The 15,137-nt window shown below is 47.4% G+C and overlaps 1 protein-coding gene and 1 long non-coding RNA gene across 3 annotated transcripts in view; one reads left to right on the top strand and one right to left on the bottom strand.

The window, feature by feature from the left end:
• The first annotated feature begins 257 nt into the window (after window positions 1-257).
• On the top strand, window positions 258-8,497 carry VSIG4 (V-set and immunoglobulin domain containing 4). The gene is made up of 8 exons (XM_003208264.4): window positions 258-1,050; window positions 2,988-3,344; window positions 3,921-4,202; window positions 4,494-4,532; window positions 5,191-5,259; window positions 5,932-6,039; window positions 6,599-6,620; window positions 7,304-8,497. The coding sequence occupies exons 1-8, from the start codon at window positions 996-998 to the stop codon at window positions 7,539-7,541; spliced, it is 1,170 nt and encodes a 389-aa protein (XP_003208312.2). The 5' UTR covers window positions 258-995; the 3' UTR covers window positions 7,542-8,497.
• The window catches only part of LOC104912133, a 19,852-nt gene continuing 13,151 nt past the window's right edge, over window positions 8,437-15,137 (bottom strand). Inside the window, exon 5 of one of the 2 annotated variants that reach the window (XR_794417.3) lies at window positions 8,437-13,790. This is a non-coding gene — a long non-coding RNA (uncharacterized LOC104912133). The remainder of the gene's footprint in view (window positions 13,791-15,137) is intronic. The other variant, XR_794418.3, reaches the window with a different exon arrangement.

Below are 15,137 nucleotides of genomic sequence, written 5' to 3'. Positions count from 1 at the left end.
CTAGCGTTAAGTGTGGGTGTCTCTGGGTTGCTGATCTTTACTGTGCACCTTCCCTTGCAGCTGCATCGCAACAGGGCAGTTTCTGGGCAGGTGGAGAAAAATGCAGCTTTTTGTGGGGAAATTCCTTTCATAGTAAAGAGCAGGATGTTGGTGGGTTCTTGTTTTTTTTGTTTGGTTTTTTTTTTTGTTTTTTTGTTGAATCGGGGGGGAAAAAAAGTAAAAGTTTTTCTGATCTAAAAGGCTTCATTAGGCAAAGGAACTACAGCTGTTCCTTTTCCTCATTCAGGCTACAGATTGACCTGCACATGATGTGCTGCTGAAGTGTGTGGTGGAAGAGCACGGTATCATCAGCAAGGAAGATTCCAAGGAAATAACAGAGCCCCAGCAGGTTGATCTGTGCCTCGTGCTCCTTCCTGATGTGCAGTGAGTCTGTGCTCACACCTCCCATGGGAAGGCTGCTGTGCTTTGACATTTCTGGAGCCAGTTTTGAATGTGATGGAAGGAGATGCTGAGCCGTATCATCACACACAAGTCAGAGGTAGCTGAATTCTTGCTTTTCAAGCATTCTCCAGTTTGCTTTCCCTTATTACTGAGTACTTGATTATGTGGCCATCGTAAAGCTCTTTCATTATGAAGTGAATGCAAACGTGGAGTAATTGGAAGAAAAGGAAAAGGAAAAAAGAAATGTATACAAAACCATGAGGAAAGAAGAAATAGAGTATTAGTCAGAAAAAGGCAAGAGAAGAGGGTGAGGATGAGATTTGAAATGGAAAGAGACAGATCCTTGCAGTCCTTGGTCATCCTTCACCTCGGTGAATGGACTCGTGATATCTCAAAAAGAAGGAAGGAAAAAGGACAGCAGCGCAGCCTGGATCCGAGATGACACAGGACAGAAGAAAGGGAAGTGTTCTTGACTTGTCTCCTGGTCCAAGAAGTGTGGAGGTCTCTCTCCAGGCATAGGAGGAGGAGGAGAGCGGAGCTGCAGTCCTGGCAGGATGGGAGCAGTGGTGCTGCTGGCAGTGGTGGTGACGGCTTTTGTTGACTGCAGGGGTGAGTAACTGCTTCCTTGTACGAGAAGAAAAATCAAAGTACTAAGAGGGTAGGAGAATTCTTTTCAATTACGATGGCCTGCTTTTTAAAAGTTGTGAAGTGAGGAAAGCCATTAGTTTCTTCTTGAAAAATAGAGCCTGAGAGTTCACAAGTCTCCTTTGGAAAGACTCCTATCAGGGACACCCAGCTGCTTCGAGAGTGCAGCAGACAGGACAGAGTTAGGCAGGTTGGCTCCATGTGCCACAGCAGGATCAAAACAGGACCTTTCAGGATCCTTGTGGAGGACATGCTCTGATGTGGTGTTACCTTCCAAAACTGTCCTTGTGAAGCTGGAATGCGCACGTTCTTCTAGAATTCAGTAGGTGGATGGTTGGACTGGATGATCTAGAAGGTCTTTGCCAACCTGAGCAATTCTATGATTCCAATTTAATAATGCATCCCCGTTGCTCTGCTAGCGTGGTCCTGGGAGAACAAGAGAGATGGCTGTAACTGTGACGGTTTATGCAGGCACGTAATTTCCCTTGGTTACTCCTGATGTCCTGGCTCTCTAGATGCATTAGGAGAGGTGACAGAGGAACCCTGGCTTCAATTCATATGCCCATGAGACATATGTGCTGCTCCTGGGACAGCCTCACTGGACAGAGAGTTGGAAAGAGTGGGAGAATAAACGACATCACGAAGTCTGCACCCCCTCCTCCTGTGCCCATTTGTGTCCTGGCAGTGTTTATTTGGCTGAGACAGATACCAACCAAAGAACCCAGGTCAGAGCTGAAGTTCTCCAAGGCTAATGCAAGAAGATTGGGTTTGATCTACTGTTCCAAATCCAGTAGTCCAGACCAGTAAAGGCAGATACCTGCCTGCATAGTACTTCCATGCCACCAGGAATGCTTGTGCTAGCAGGCTAGGAAGGAGGTACTCGACTCTTTTACAAATGGACTGTAGTGTAAGAACTCTTTTCTTCTCTTTTTCATGTATTGCTGATAATACAAATCTCTCTCACTGCTTTGCTGCTTCCAAACCTGCTCTGCAGGTTTCTGTGTACTCAGCTCCACCTCTCCCAGTGTGAGAACTGACATCGTTCTTCTGGAAGTCTCAGGAAGCATCTTAGTTTAATAAGCATCACAGGGAGGAAACGTTTCTTTTAAAAATACCATCTCAGGGATGAGTATTTTGCTGGTGCTGTCAGAAATAAGCTTCCACAGAGCTCAGCCCCAGCAGCCCCTCGGCTGCCCCTGTGGACAGAGATCCACAGACCCCCCCGCACCCGAAGGGCCCCTCCTGCGGCTCAGAGACAGCACTGCTGCACAGAGAAGGGCTTCTCCCTGCACAGCTGCGCTGCTGCCTCCATGAGCAGCAGGGCAGTTTCGTAAGAAGCTAATGATGCTAAGGAGTGCAAACACTGACTCTTACACGCACGCTTATTGCAGTGACACAGTAAATGTGATTTGTTCACCCTTCTTCCTGTACAGGGGATACAGGACAATGCTGCAAGTGGTGCTGTCAGAACAAGCAGTGTCAGCAGTAGAGGGAGAGGCCACTGCTGTTTGTGTCATCCTGCAAGTATAAGCAGAAAGCCAAGCAGCAGAAGTAGTGCGTGAAGGCTGCGGCTAGGGAGCAGGAATAAGAGATGCTCCTGAAGTTCTTGTGAAGGCTGCAGCTGTGATACTGCTACTGGAGGTGGGATTTGTGCCTCTCAGTACTGAGAAGGAATTGAGAACTGGCCGGTGTCCAGAGAGAAGCATTAAGAATAGCCATGAGTTTGATGTAACTGTTCACTTCCCCATGCTCAGTGAGATGGGGACAGGCCCAGACTTAGCTGGCTGTGGTCTAGTGCATAACTAAGATGCTACCACATGCTGGCTTCTGTTGATCCTAAGGGATGTTCCCCTCTTCTGCTGCATTCTTGTTTCTTTCCTTCAATTGCTGTTTCTTTGCAGCCCTCCTGGATCTGTCTGGTGCAACTCAGGTCAAAGGGGTATGGATGGGATCCACCACTATACCGTGTACCTACACGCCTTCACAAGATTTCACGCAGCAGGTGCTCACCTGGAGCATGGAGAGAGACCTCAGCACCTCCACCATCTTTCGGAGGGATGGTTCTGGTGACCACATCCTCTTGTCTCGGTTCCGAAACCGAGTCAGTGTCCCAAAGAGCAGCCCAGGGGATGCCTCACTCCACATCACAGACCTCGAAATTCCTGACAGCGGACACTACACCTGTCAAGTCACCTGGAGGTCTGAAAACTACAGCCTGATAACAAAGGAGGTGACCACTATGGTTAAAGTCACCAAAGGTAAATCCAGCAATAAAGCCTTGCTGTTGTATAATCTGCAGAACAAGCGGCAGTTCACCTCATTCTGCCTACCCGTATCCGAGTTGGGTGTTGAGGTACCTGGATGGGAATTGCCTTGTGCTCAGTTCTGTGCATTCAGGAAGGAGTAGCAGTGAGTTTGCACTCACTGTGGTGTGGATCTGCCAGTGGGACACAGATCCAGGTGGTGAAGCTAGCGCCCAGGACTGGGTCTGGTTCTGTGCAGATACCCAATGTCCCTGGCTTTTCTAGCATACGGGATGTGCCTTCTCCCCTTTCCAAGCACTCTGTGTGTGTTTAAATAAAAAGCTCTTTCCTCAAGGGGCCTTATGGCAGTGTTGGGAAAGGCAACAACTCAGCAGAGCAGGCTGCTGTGGAGCAGCAGTGGCAGTAGGTGACACAGCTGGTGCACATCTAGCCATAGGCACAGCTGCACAGAGCGCAACCCAGTGGTGATGTCCTGGGAAAGGACCATGAGGATGGGAGTCGCTTTATTGTGAGGGAAACCTTCCCCCACCACAGCCACCATGACCCAGGCCCATCTGCTTTGTCTTGTAGTGGCCGTGACCAAGCCCACCATTGTGGCTGGAGAGCTGGGGCTGGCGGTGCCGGTGGGAGCCAAGGCCAGCCTGACCTGTGTGGCCCAAGGGTCCCCCCCCATCAGCTACCGCTGGTTCCGGATGGCACCAGGCAGGAGTGAGCAGCTCCTGGGCAGTGAAGCTGAGCTGGTGTGGAGCAGCCTGCAGCCCTCCGACGCGGGGATGTACTACTGTGAGGTGCAGAACAGGGTCAATACAGGGATGGTGCAGCGCAGTGATGCTGTTGAGTTGACAGTGAGAGGTGAGTCCCAGCCCTCAGCTTCATCGAGGCAGCCACAGAGGGGGTGCAGGGTTCGGGTGCATAATGCCAAATGTGGATCGTGTCCTGCCTGCTACAGAGGGCAGCATGGCTGAGCAGAAGGGAGCTTGGCTCAGCCCTCAGCACACCTGATGGTGCCTGGCAAGCCATGCTGGCAGAGTAAGGCCAACACTGTGGTGCCTATGGAGAAGGATGCCAGGTGTCCAGGAGTGGCTGAGGGAGTGCTGCATCCTGTGGACACACGCTGAGCGTCCCTGCCCTTTTCATTTGCAGATCTGTCTGTCACAACGGAGGCACACCACCCAGCCACAGGTCAGCAGGGAGCAATGTGTGGCCAGGGTGAGGGGCTGGGGGCTGGGAGCTGACCCAGTGCTTAGCAGTAATAACAGCGCTCTTGGGATGATGCTTAAGTCAGTCCAAAAGTCACCAAGGCGACAAGCTGATGCAATGCCTGAAATCCTTCCCAAGAGCACATGCAGACTGTGTACTGCCACTTCAGTTCCCTACAGCAGTCTCTTGGCAGCCATCTATGGGAACACAAACTCAATGATGCCCACATAAAACTGGCCCAGAGGAGGGGGAAGCTTATACTGATATCTACAATTAGGCACCTCAGACTCTCCTTAGACCTTAGAAAGGACCGAAGAGAAACAACAGATACAGATGAGACAAACGCCACTGTAAAGCAGCTGCTTTTCTTGCTAAAGATATCTCCTCTGAGGAAGGACCCGCAGTTGCCAGTTCATCTTTATGGGTTGTGGGAACTCAGACCTGGGTTAGGGTAGATCCTCTTGTAGAAACTTATTGAGGTCATTTCATCTGAACTGATTGCGACCCACCATAGCAGGTCATGTAAATCGGCTTCAGCAGCTAGAAGTTAAGGGAAGGGGTTGCTTATTTCCAGAGCTTATCTATTTCCATGGCAGATTGGAATTGCACTGCACACTTCTCATTCTTGTTGGTTTTGCAGATCTGCCTGAAGCAGCAGTGACTTCTGAGAATGCTGTGGGATACCCAGAAACAGATGAAACAATTCAGAGTAAGTTGAGACATTGTGTAACTCTGAACAAGATTGGAGGACCCGAACTGACTGCTCAGTATCTTCCATTCCAAAGTTCATGTTCTGTATTTTGGCTATAAGCAGCATTGCTAGCTGTTCTCAAGGGACCTAGATGTTTTTTAGGGACTCTTAAAATAAACCAGATACTTCTAGGGACAAAAGAAATACATTCCATAACCAGAACATCCAGGCTTCTTGCAGCATTCCTGACCAGTAGTTCATTCTGGTCTCAAGGCTGGAGCAACAAAAAGGAGTGTGCAAGCTGACTCTCTGTACCTCAGCTAGGTTTGCAGTGCCATGGTAGGTTTGAACATGCTCCAAATACAATTGGACAGCATCCTTGAATGAAAAGTGTTGAGGGCACCTCCTGAAAGCCTTTCTTCCATGACATGCACTGCACACTTCTGCCCAGCTCACAGCTACAGCCCCAGCACTCAGCAGGAGGCTCTGGCTCACATAAAAACACCCATGTGGGGCCAAATGGGCAAGATGCTGCTACGTGGGGAGTAGAGGGACATAGTCAAGTAGCACACAAATGCACGCAGAGCTCAGGGGCTGGCTGGGCCTCCAGGATGTGGTCAGCACCATGTAAGTGCTGTTGCAGCCTGGGAGGGCTTCTCTGTTTGAAAGTCTTTTGCCATATCGCTATAGGTTCCTGGAGGACTCACCTGTACCTGGTCATCCCGATTGCTGTGTTGGGTGGTGCTATGGTTTTCCTTGTCATTTTTGCTATTGCTTGTACTAGAAAGCCCAAAAATGGTGAGTAGATTGTTGTGGGGAGCTTGAATGCCTGCCGTGGTTTGGCTTTGAGGGCTTTGTGGGCTGGGGTTGGTACTGTCCTCACAGCTTTATGTCACAGCTCTGGTAGCCGAATTGTGAAGACACCAAAGCACGCACAAGTCAAAATAGGTGGTGAAAGACTGAAAAAGTCTTTCCTTTTTAATTAACAAACACAGAATATATTTATTGAATGCCTGAACACACAAGAGCATGCAAACATTTTTGAAAAATTATTTTTGTTGAAGACATTCAGAACAGCATCTTTCTAACAGGGGTGGGCAGGTAGGGCAGGGCACTGTGCTCTCTCCAGCCCCATTCCTATCCCCACAGTCCCAGCATTCTGCCTTGGCCCCTTCCCTGCCCCAGCCAGTGTCCCCCCAGGGAGCAACAAGGTGGATTCCCGAAGGTGGGAATATCTGGAAGCAGCTGTGGTTTCTTTGTTGGTTTTGCTTGTTTTCTTCCCTTTTTATTTTTATTCCTGGGGCACATTAGTCATAAAATGTACTGATGCATACGTTCAATTCTTCCTTTTTTTCAGACTCCATCTATGAAGTTGCTTTGTAAGTACAATTTTTCACCTATTATGTTGAGAAGACTTTTGAGGGCAACATACTGATATTTGTTTCAGAAAAGCCTTTTTACTCGGTGAAAAGCAAAAGATTTCTTTTATCTGGCTGGAATAGAGTTAACATTCCTCATAACAGCCCTAACGTTGCTTTACATTTGTGCCTAAAACAGTGTCAGTAACCCCCCAGGGGTCTGGCTATTGCTGAGCACTTGTGCAGCACCAAGGCTCTCTTTCCAACCCACAGAGGCCAGCAGGTCAGGATGCGCAGCAGCTTGGTGGGGATGCAGCCAAGACAGCTGACCTATCCTAAGCACAAAGGTTTTCCACACTGTATGACACCCAGCTCAGCAATAATGCTAAGGGATGCGGGAGGAGCTGGGGGAGGCGTTTCTGGTTACATCAATTGCCTTTGGAAGCAACCATCATGTGTACTGAGGCTCTGATTCCCAGGCAGTGGCTGGGTATTGCCAGCTGATGGGAAGTAGAGAATAAATCTCCCTGCTTCTTTTTGATTGCTTCCACACGTGACCTTTGCTTTTGTCATTAAAGTGCCTCTAAGTTAATTCGAGAACTTGTCCATCTTATATTCTCTCCATTATGTTGAGGAGGTGGAGTGAGACAGCAGATATTAAGGGGGACTTAGTTCTCATTCTTAAGAATGTCTCTTTGTTTCAGCCACAGCACTGCAGATGTCATTAGATTGGACAATGATGTGGAAGTCCCTGTTGAGTGCAGAAAAGAGAAGATAAATTCTGAGACTGAAGAATCCTATGGAAATGTTACCATGACATGCAACAACTATGAGAGCATAACAGGCAACAGCTATGAGAGCACACGCCGGAGTAAAAATGCTGAGAGTGAGTCCCTTGTGAATGCAATGGAATCAGAATATGAAGTACAGAACTTTCCGTAGAGTACCAGCATTTCCATCTGTGCAGAAGATGAGGCTACAGATATTGAGTGGTAAACTTTACTAAGGGAAGCTATTCTTCCTGTCTGCCTTCTCCTCTGATCAATATACCGGCTTTACTGCTTTCTTTAACCCAGGGGAACTTCTTAGGATTTGGCAAATGAGTCCCTGCCCAGTGGTGCAGAAACCTTCAGCCAAGTGGCTGTCTGTCCACAAATTTTTAAATAGCAAATAATTTCAGAGCAGCCTGAAGGAGCAAACTGAGAAAGAAAGGATCTGAAGAAGTGGAAACAGAAATGTCCTTTGCCTCCAGGTCAAGGTGCAGCTGGGTGCAACACTGCTAGCCAATAACACCAGCAAGGTGCACTTTCAAGAGCATGTTCCCCTGTTTGGGCATCCCAGAGTGTAAGGAGCCAAGAGTTGTACTGGAAATGGATGGCTTCTGGCTTTTACAATCCAGCAGATACTGGTTGTACTGCTTGTTTGTTCTTGAGCTATCTTGTTAGATAGTAAAGAGACTACAGAGGAGGTTGATATCCCAGGAATATCATTTAGCAATCAAACTGGAGCTCATTACAAATGGGAATAACCCTGTAGGTGATGAGCCTCTTAACTGGCACCCTCTGTTCTTCTCCTGGCAAAGCAGAGCTGGTGTTGAAGGGATTACTAGTGCTTCATTTTGCAGTGTGGAAGCCAGAAGCACAATAGAAAAGCATTGCAGAGAGAAATCTGAGGCATTTGGAATAGTGACTGAGTAAGGGAGATCCTGGATCCACCAGACTGACACTGACTCACTGTATGGGACATGACTAAATCTGTCTGGTTACAACTGTGATGTTCATGCTTGTCTATTTAATGAAGGAGCTTTTGTTTGTAAAATGCCTTGAAAAGTGCTCGATTAGTGCATTGCCATTTATTTCCCAGGGCAAATATAAAGTACTTCAAAAACATCTGTAGTATATGCATTCTGGCTTTCTTGGTGTTTTACCACACAGTGCCTTCATATGTCTGTTGTTTGCAAATTTGTTCTCTGTCTTCTGGTTCACTTCTGTAGCACAGGTAGGGATACAGACCAAATGGCCAGCATTTGACTTTTGGCCTTTGGCACAGTAGCCCACAACATTCTTTTCTCCAAATTGGAAAGATGAATTTGATGGGTGGACTGGTCAATGGGCAAAGAACTGGATGCAGAATCGAGGCCAGAGAGTGTTTGTCAATGGATCAATGTCTGGATGGAGATCAGTGATGCGTGGTGTCCCCCAGGGGTCAGTGCTGGGACTGATACTCTTTTCTTCATCAGTGACATCAACAGTGGGATCGAGTTCTCATCAGCACTTTGCTGATCACCCCAACCTGTGGGATGTGGTGGATACACCAGAGGGATGAGATGCCATCCAGAGGGACTGAGACAGGCTTGAGCAGTGGGCCTAGGTGAACCTCATGAAGTTCAGCAAATCTAAATGCAGGATCTTGCACCTGGGTTGAGGCAACCCTCACTACCAGTACAAACTGGGGGATGAAAGGAATAAGTGCAGCCCTACTGAAAAAGCCTTGGGGGGTGCTGATGCATGGAAAGCTGGACAGGAGCCAATTGTATGCTGGGCTGAATCAAAAGATGCATGGCTAGTGGGGCAAGGGAGGTGATCCTGCACCTCTACTCTGTGCTGTGAGGCTTCACCTGGAGCACTGCATTCAGACGTGGAGTGCAGGAGAGACATAGACCTGTTGGAGAGCATCAAGAGGAGGGCCACATGATCCCAGGGCTGGAACACCTCTCCTATGAGGACAGGCTGAGAGCTGGGGCTGTTCAGCCTGAAGAGAAGGCTGCAAAGTGGCCTGAGAGTGGCCTTTTGGTATCTTTGGAGCTATGGGTCTGTAGCAGGGTCTGTGGTGATGGAACAAGGGTAAATGGCTTCAAGCATAAAGAGGGGAAAGATTTAGGTTGGATATGTGGCAATGAGGCACTGGAACAGGTTGCAGAGAGATGTGGAGGATATCCCAACCCTGGAGACTTTCAAGGTAAGGCTGGATCAGGCCCTGGGCCATCTGGGAGCTGTGAATATTCCTGTTCATTGCAGGGGAGCTGGACTAGATGACCTCTGAAGGTCCCTTCTAAGGAATCTATAACTTTGTGACTTGGAAGTTTGACCTGGGTTTCCTTTTTAGAGAGGACAGATGAGAGGCATTAAGTCATCCCGCACCACACTCCTCTCATTACTTCAACCACAGTTGCAGGCACTGCAGGCTGGCTGTGCTGCAGCACCAAGATGCTGAGCTTCCTGAACTGCAGGTAGCACCCAGCAGGACTGTGTCCCCAGGGGCGACGTGGGACTCAGCCCCATGCTAAGCATTGATCTGCACACATGTGCTGCTGGTGCTCCCATCTGGCCTGCTCCTGGGGTGGCTGTGTCCTGACTGAGGATGAGAAGTGCTGGAAATATGTGCGAGGGGCTCTTTTGCTTTGTCTCTGGGGTAGCTTGTCCTCAAAGGGCTGTGTGCTTTTTGTAACTCATGCACTCACTGCAGAGTGCACCTCACAGAAGCTGGCCTTGAAGGTGCAGGGTTGAAACAGTAGTGTTGGTGCTACAATCTTGGGTGAAGCAGGACAAAAAGAAATGAGGAATGGGGAGCTGCAGCCCTTTGCACAGGGAGCAGAAGCATGTGGTATGAGTGCTGTCTTTGAAGGAACTGAAAGCTTCTCAGCTTCCCAACTGTCATCACAGCAGACAAAATGTAGAACATGGCTCTCTTTTCTTCCATTCCAAGTCTCAAGCTCATTCATTTACAGCTAGCCTAACGTTTTATGCAAGATTTACTTCCAGTATAAGCTCCTGACTTCAAGTTCCCTCACTGACTATGTAACAATGTGATTTCTCCAAACTTCGATTCCTCCCAGCATCAATCTTCTCTGAGCAACTCCAGGCAGTTTCCTCGGGAGCCCTGAATTCTAGGAGAGGCTGCAAAGGAAGAAAGCAACAGGAACAAAGAAGGAGGTAGCAAACACCCCAGGTGGAGCACATCCTGAGTACCTCAGCCGTTGGTACTGCCTCCAGTCCAGGCAGCAAAATGGCCTTCGTCACCAGGGAAAGATCAGTGGAAACACACAAACCTTTCCCAGTGCCCAGGTTGTTGTTCCCTCTATGCACCACGTGGTTATTTTTTTATTTATATTTTTTGTGTGCTTGGTAGTAAAAGCCATTGGGAACAGAACATTTTCCTTCTGAAAGCCATAGAGGGCTCCGCTGTGTCACATCTCCATCAAACAGGAGAACTTCTCCTTTCCTCGTGCTGGTCATTCACCCAGGGACATGACTCATCTGACAGAGCCCAGTTCTACACCAGCACAGAAAGGGAAACCTCAGCTTCCGCTCTGAAACTACAGGATCTCCAGAAAAGTACACTATTTCTAGCAGCCAGCACACTATCATGAGACTTGAAGCTCCCCTCGCTTCTGTACAGCTGTGCAGACCTGCTGGCTTCTAAGCTGCCAGGTGTGGCCAGCCCTCAGAGCCCTCCTGAACCTGCTGCTCTCAACAGAGAGAAGAGAGGAAGTCTCTGGTAGAAAAGTTTGTTCCCCTCTACTTCGGTATTTCTCATAGAATAAGAATGGATTAACTTTTCTGAAAGCAAAAGCTGTAAACGCATAAGGAAACAACTGTGAAGAGCTTAAAATGAATGCTGGGCTAGCTGCACTGCACAACACTTCAGGCCTGCTGCAACCTGGAGGTCTGTGAGGTGACGAGGGCTGGGGCTGATATATCTGCCAGCTACATTAAGGATCCACGGAGGACGAAACAAACCCTGAAATAATAGACTTTGTTCTCTTTTGAAGATGACCTCAGTGATACTGATCAGAGCGATGTCTATGAGTCATGCGTAGGTGTTGGAAAGAGACCACGGGAGTGTGAGTCACAGCGGGTAGGACCGTGCTTGTCCAGAAGCACACAATGAGCCCTGCTGATAGGACTTATTCAGAAAGCAGAACACAGTTTGCTTGGGCCAAACTAAATGTTAGTTGGTCCCAGCTTTGTACAAACTCCAACTTCTTCAAAATATATAGGGAAAAAATAAAACGGCTTAGTATTAAAGTGTATCAATATTCTCAAATACCACAAAATTTGCAGGTGGTGCTGACCTAAAAGAAAGGTCAGTAGAGCTTTGGGATTTTTCTCTCAGCTTCTGAGCAAGGAGGTTAGTCAAACTGGGCTGGGCACTTGTGCTCTGTCAGCTGCATCCCTCACTCACCAAGGGCTATCTCAAGCCGTGTGCCTGATATGCTACAAGGCTGTCCTTAAAAATGCTAAGAGAGCATTAGATCTTCGAGCGAGGTCACTCAGAATTATTTGAACAAAATAGAAATGTGGCAAAAACAAGAAGCAGCCTTGCGGCAAGTGCTGGCTAGGAAGACCCAGCCTAAGCCAAACAACAACACTGCAAGGAAAAGTAATGGACTCCATGGTCTTTCTTAAAAACAGCCCAGTTCTGTTCTCCCAATGCAGAGGAACTGTACCAGTACTCCTGTAGCAGTTTGCCACTAGAGTACCACTCCAGCAGGCACCCCTGAGATCAGGGTGGGAAGGAAACCTGACCGCATGAAAGCAGTGGGGCGCCCAGTAACAGTGGGCGGTTTGTTCCATACCTCGTGGGGTTTTTAGAGAGGAGCAGAATATGGGTGTGAAGGAGTCCATCGCCTCGGTGCACGGCCGTGTTGCTCAGCAAGTGCCTCACTTGGGGTATTTGACAAACTGACACTCTGCCAGACTGAGTGTCAAACTCAGCTTGTCAAATACACGCAGTGCTGCACTGCAGCTCTCACCAGGCTGTCACCGTCCTCGCTGCGGTGCTGTCCTGGGCTAACAGAGAAGGAAAAGAGGGCTGAAGCCGCTGTTAACTCCAGAGGCGTATTCCATTTAGCAAACCACGTCATCCCTCCTATACGTCCCCATTGCAACACATCTGGGGGGGCAGACATTGCCTTCCTGCTGAGGAAAACGCTGTATTTGTTGAAATGCTGATGATCTGTGGAGCTGGAAATAACGCTGAGTTCTAAACTCACCCTTCAGCTAAAGATCAACTTCGATAGCTTGAAATACTGACAAAATATCCATCTGAGCACTCAGACATGCCATTTGGGTATAACATCATGAAGACAAACGTCTCTCTAGACACACAACGTCTAGACAAAGACCTGGAGAACATATTGCAGGGGAACAATTCTGCACAGGGCAGAGATAAGAGCATGATTTTTCACCAGGCTTCTCACCACTTTCATTTCTGTTCTCCTAAGCTTAAATTAGTTTTTGGGGGGCTTGTCATACTTAGTTTCTTTTATTTGCGTCTCTGTTAATTTTGCAACCAAGTGGTCATGTGCTTTCCAGTGCCCAATTCTAGATATGTATTTCTGCTATAACCAGTCTGACAGATCCCAAGGAATCTTGGGGTGAAATCCTGGCTTTATGCACTCCAGAGTTCCTACTGACAGGAACAGGATTCGTGTTTTACCTCATACTGTACACTAACAGTTAAAATGGATCTTTCTACAGAAACCTAAAGTTTTGAAAAGGGAACCCTTCAAGCCTATCTGGAAAAATGCACAACTCTGCTCCCAAAGTCTGCCTGCCAGCAGGAAGCTGCACTGCTCATTATAAAGCCTGTGATGTTAAAAACTGAGCCGCTCCAAAGAGAAACACTGAACTTCTCTGGGAATGAAGTGAAACTTTCTCTTCCGCTGCCAAATTAATCCCTTTCTGCTTCATCTCCAGCACACAAAAATCTCTCCTGCAATAAACAGAGCTCTCCACCCTCATGCATGGACATTCTCCATGTTCCTTTAGGCACGGACATAACCTTCTCCCTCCCATTATTCCTTTGCACAAAGGCTAGAAGATGCTGCCAGCTCCCCTATTCCTTTAACAAGAGTGGAAATTAAATTCAGAAAAGCACCTGAAGAACATTAAACAAACTAGACACAATAGTAATATAGCAATATCGTCTCTTAACTTGTACTGTAATGGGATGTTGACAGTTCAGAATTCAAACAGCTTTGAACTCCAACATGTGCAACTCTCTCAGAAATTCATTGTGATTCCTGAGCTGTACTCATCCTTCGTAACATTGAGATCCAGCACCCATCACAGCTCGGCAGGCCATGCTCAGCCGTGGCCTGGTTTGAGTCATGGAGCTTTTAGCTGCCTTGCTTCTCCTCTCATCTTCATTTCACATGACTTGCAGCATCAGTTTCTGAGAAAGAAGCTGACCTGAAGTTTATTCTAATTATACTTTGGAAGGACAACCACTAAAGACACGAAGGTAGAATTTAGCTGAGGTGTGTTAACAGCATTCTGCAGTGAGCAATATGAAGCCTTTTCTGTCTCTGACTTCTAGGACTCTATTTTACAAGGATCGTTGTAGGAATTCATCAATATTACACAGAAATAAAACTGAAAAGGGCATCTTTGGTGTTCTGTTTTTTTTTTTTTCCCTTTCAAAAATTAAAGTACAAATTAAAAAATGATAGTGGCACATCTGTGCCAAAGATGCGCTCTTCATATGAGCTCCAAAACCAGTACAGTGAAAAAGGATTTTACGGCAAAGAAACAGCAACAGCCTTAAAGATAAAATCAATTTCCAGGCACGGTTACTACAACAGCTTCACAAGTCTTACATTCCTCTGCCCTCTGCATCAGGCCTTCGGGGAGATGTAGATAGTGAACAGCTCTTTGTTCCGCCTCCTAATTTGGGTGAGTTTCAACCACAGATAAAAGTAGTATGTTGCAGCAGATAAAAGAATTACACACATTTCTCACTAGAAAACTTGTGTCAGTGCTAACAAGCTGATTTAAGATCATTCTAGCAAAATATCTACTGGTTTAAGTGCAATTAAAACAGGTATGCGGTGAGCCAAATGGCTCTCCTTCCAAATCACACTGCTGTACTGCAGGAAATGAAAAAAATAAATTAATAAACCCCAAAGGGTTTAAACATCTGCTGTCAATCTTAAAAGAGGCAGGATAAGATCCCTCTGCCTGAAAATGCTTTGTCAGTAAGAATTTAACACTGCACACTGAGGAGAGCAGGGGGTAAAAAAAATAAACTTCCCTCATTGACTCAGAACATCAATGTGCAATGGAGGGGTTGTACAGAGACTGAGTAGGAATCTGCCACAGACCTGCCCCATTCAGCGCTGATTGCTAACTGGAAGATCTGGCCTTGAGAGGAAAAAAATCAGCCAGCATTGCTTCTGCTCCTGCAGCTGAAAATAACCCCTCACTGCAGTTGGGTGGGTGGGGAGAACAGCCACAAGAAACGTTGCTGACAGCAACGGATAAGAGGAGGGTCACACCGTGGAGATAATTCTATCAGCAGATGGGAATGGAGCTCACTACCCCACCCTGTAATGATGGTATCTCTTCTGAATAGATCTGTCACTTCTGGTTTCAAGCTGAAAAGGGTATTTCCAACTCAAAGCTTAGTGCTGTAAAACAGACCAAGCAATTGGCTTCATACTCTGGGGGAGAAACAGAAAGAGCTTCCTGCATTCTCCAATTAAGTCCCTTATTGAAGTTAGGGGGGAAAACCAAAACTTTTCTAAGTCACTCA

The sequence above is a fragment of the Meleagris gallopavo genome, chromosome 9, assembly GCF_000146605.3.
Source record: "Meleagris gallopavo isolate NT-WF06-2002-E0010 breed Aviagen turkey brand Nicholas breeding stock chromosome 9, Turkey_5.1, whole genome shotgun sequence".
Lineage (NCBI taxonomy): Eukaryota > Metazoa > Chordata > Aves > Galliformes > Phasianidae > Meleagris > Meleagris gallopavo.
This window is presented reverse-complemented; position numbering and strand designations above follow the sequence as displayed.

Bases quoted from the DNA above. Each gene is read 5' to 3' on its own strand.
- VSIG4 (XM_003208264.4), top strand. From the start codon at position 996: ATGGGAGCAGTGGTGCTGCTGGCAGTGGTGGTGACGGCTTTTGTTGAC. The intron at 4,533-5,190 runs GTCAGCAGGGAG...TTGGTTTTGCAG, and splicing joins GGCACACCACCCAGCCACAG to ATCTGCCTGAAGCAGCAGTG. The intron at 6,040-6,598 runs GTGAGTAGATTG...CCTTTTTTTCAG, and splicing joins TACTAGAAAGCCCAAAAATG to ACTCCATCTATGAAGTTGCT.